The sequence below is a fragment of the Toxorhynchites rutilus genome, chromosome 3 (genome assembly GCF_029784135.1).
Source record: "Toxorhynchites rutilus septentrionalis strain SRP chromosome 3, ASM2978413v1, whole genome shotgun sequence".
Taxonomy (NCBI): domain Eukaryota; kingdom Metazoa; phylum Arthropoda; class Insecta; order Diptera; family Culicidae; genus Toxorhynchites; species Toxorhynchites rutilus.
Window position 1 is genome coordinate 56797927 of NC_073746.1, and position 1413 is coordinate 56799339.

Below are 1413 nucleotides of genomic sequence, written 5' to 3' on the forward strand. Positions count from 1 at the left end.
GTAGCAACCTATAACTGATTGCTGGACCAATTCGTCTGGAACGGTATAGAAAAAATCACCAAAAAATGTCTAACAGCTCGAACTCGAACCTAGAATTATTGTTCTTTGAGTCCTGCCGGTCGTTGTTGATAATTGAATTTCCGGAAATTTTAACCGTAATTGAGAAACATTCTCTCGCGACAGAGTCATCAACGGAAGCGATTGAAACTGGCTCTTTTTGGAATGGGTTTGTAGGATTTGTGACTGCCTTCACGATTGTCATGGTGCTTGGATTGATCTCGATCTGGAGGTGAGTATGACAAAAGATCCGACGGATTACGAGAACTCAGATTTTTTTCCTTTCTTTCTCAGCTGTGTTATTTGCAATCCTCTGGTAATATTCACTAAATTCAAGTATTTCAAGATGTTATCCCAAGTGCTGTGTTCAGCTCCCCAAAACCACGATGCTGAAATTTTCGAAATTGGCCAGGAATTGATCCAGGAATGGCAGCAGCTATTCCACAAGGCCAAGCTCATCGATTCCATGATGATCAAACGGGCGCTCAAGAATCAAAATTCTCAGATGAAAAATTTGTCATACCTGCGCAGAAACTTCTCTCGAAATTCGTTCAAAATTGGTCACTCGAGTCACTCCCACGGTGGGAGCTCGAGTGGAAGTTCACCCGAGGCCAAGTCGATTGACTTGTCACGTGTGGTTTCGACCGATGAGCTGCTAGCAATGAAGAAAAATTTGATGAGTGCCAGAACCAAGCTGAAGTTTGTGCCAACCAGGGACAAGCCCACGATCGTTACCACTGAGGAACTGCTGAAGCTGAAACAAACTTGCAATGTTATTGAGGAAACTGATTGTTAAAAAGGGAAATTTCGTTTAATAAAACATGCATTATATTGAGATAACTTGTTTTTTTTAGTTTATTAATACAGGGCGGACTCGATTATATACTGTCTCTAATTTCTTTTTACTGTATATAATCGAATATAAAAAAATGTTTTTGTTTTGAAATAAAAGAAGGGTTTAATTTTTGATTCATCCTCTCAAAGTCAGATAAAAACATTCTCGTTTAAAAAAAATTAAATATCCGAAATCTTTCAGAGGATAGAGAATAATATTTAATTAATTGGACTTTTTTTTACTTCGGGCTCATTTTGCCTTGAATTTTACATGAAAATGGTGTTTTCGAAAAGTTTGTTTGATGCTAAATGTCTTAAAATTGCATGAAATGTCGATTGAACTTCCACGACACTAGTTAATGAAGTCCGATTGAGCTAATATTTTTTTAATCATTCGTTTATTTTTACGGGTTCAGTTACATAAGTTTTAAGGAGCCGAATTCTTAACTATATTTTTATAACTATATACAAAATATTTTCTAAGTTCTATGGTTAGTAAGGTAGAAAACCGGTTGACTCGAG

The 1413-nt window shown here is 36.7% G+C and overlaps 1 protein-coding gene across 1 annotated transcript; it reads left to right on the forward strand.

Moving 5' to 3' along the window:
* On the forward strand, positions 1 to 853 carry LOC129772798 (uncharacterized). The gene is made up of 2 exons (XM_055776264.1): positions 1 to 289; positions 352 to 853. Exons 1-2 carry the CDS (start codon positions 66 to 68, stop codon positions 851 to 853), a joined length of 726 nt encoding a protein of 241 aa, XP_055632239.1. The 5' UTR covers positions 1 to 65.
* Positions 854 to 1413: the final 560 nt, after the last annotated feature.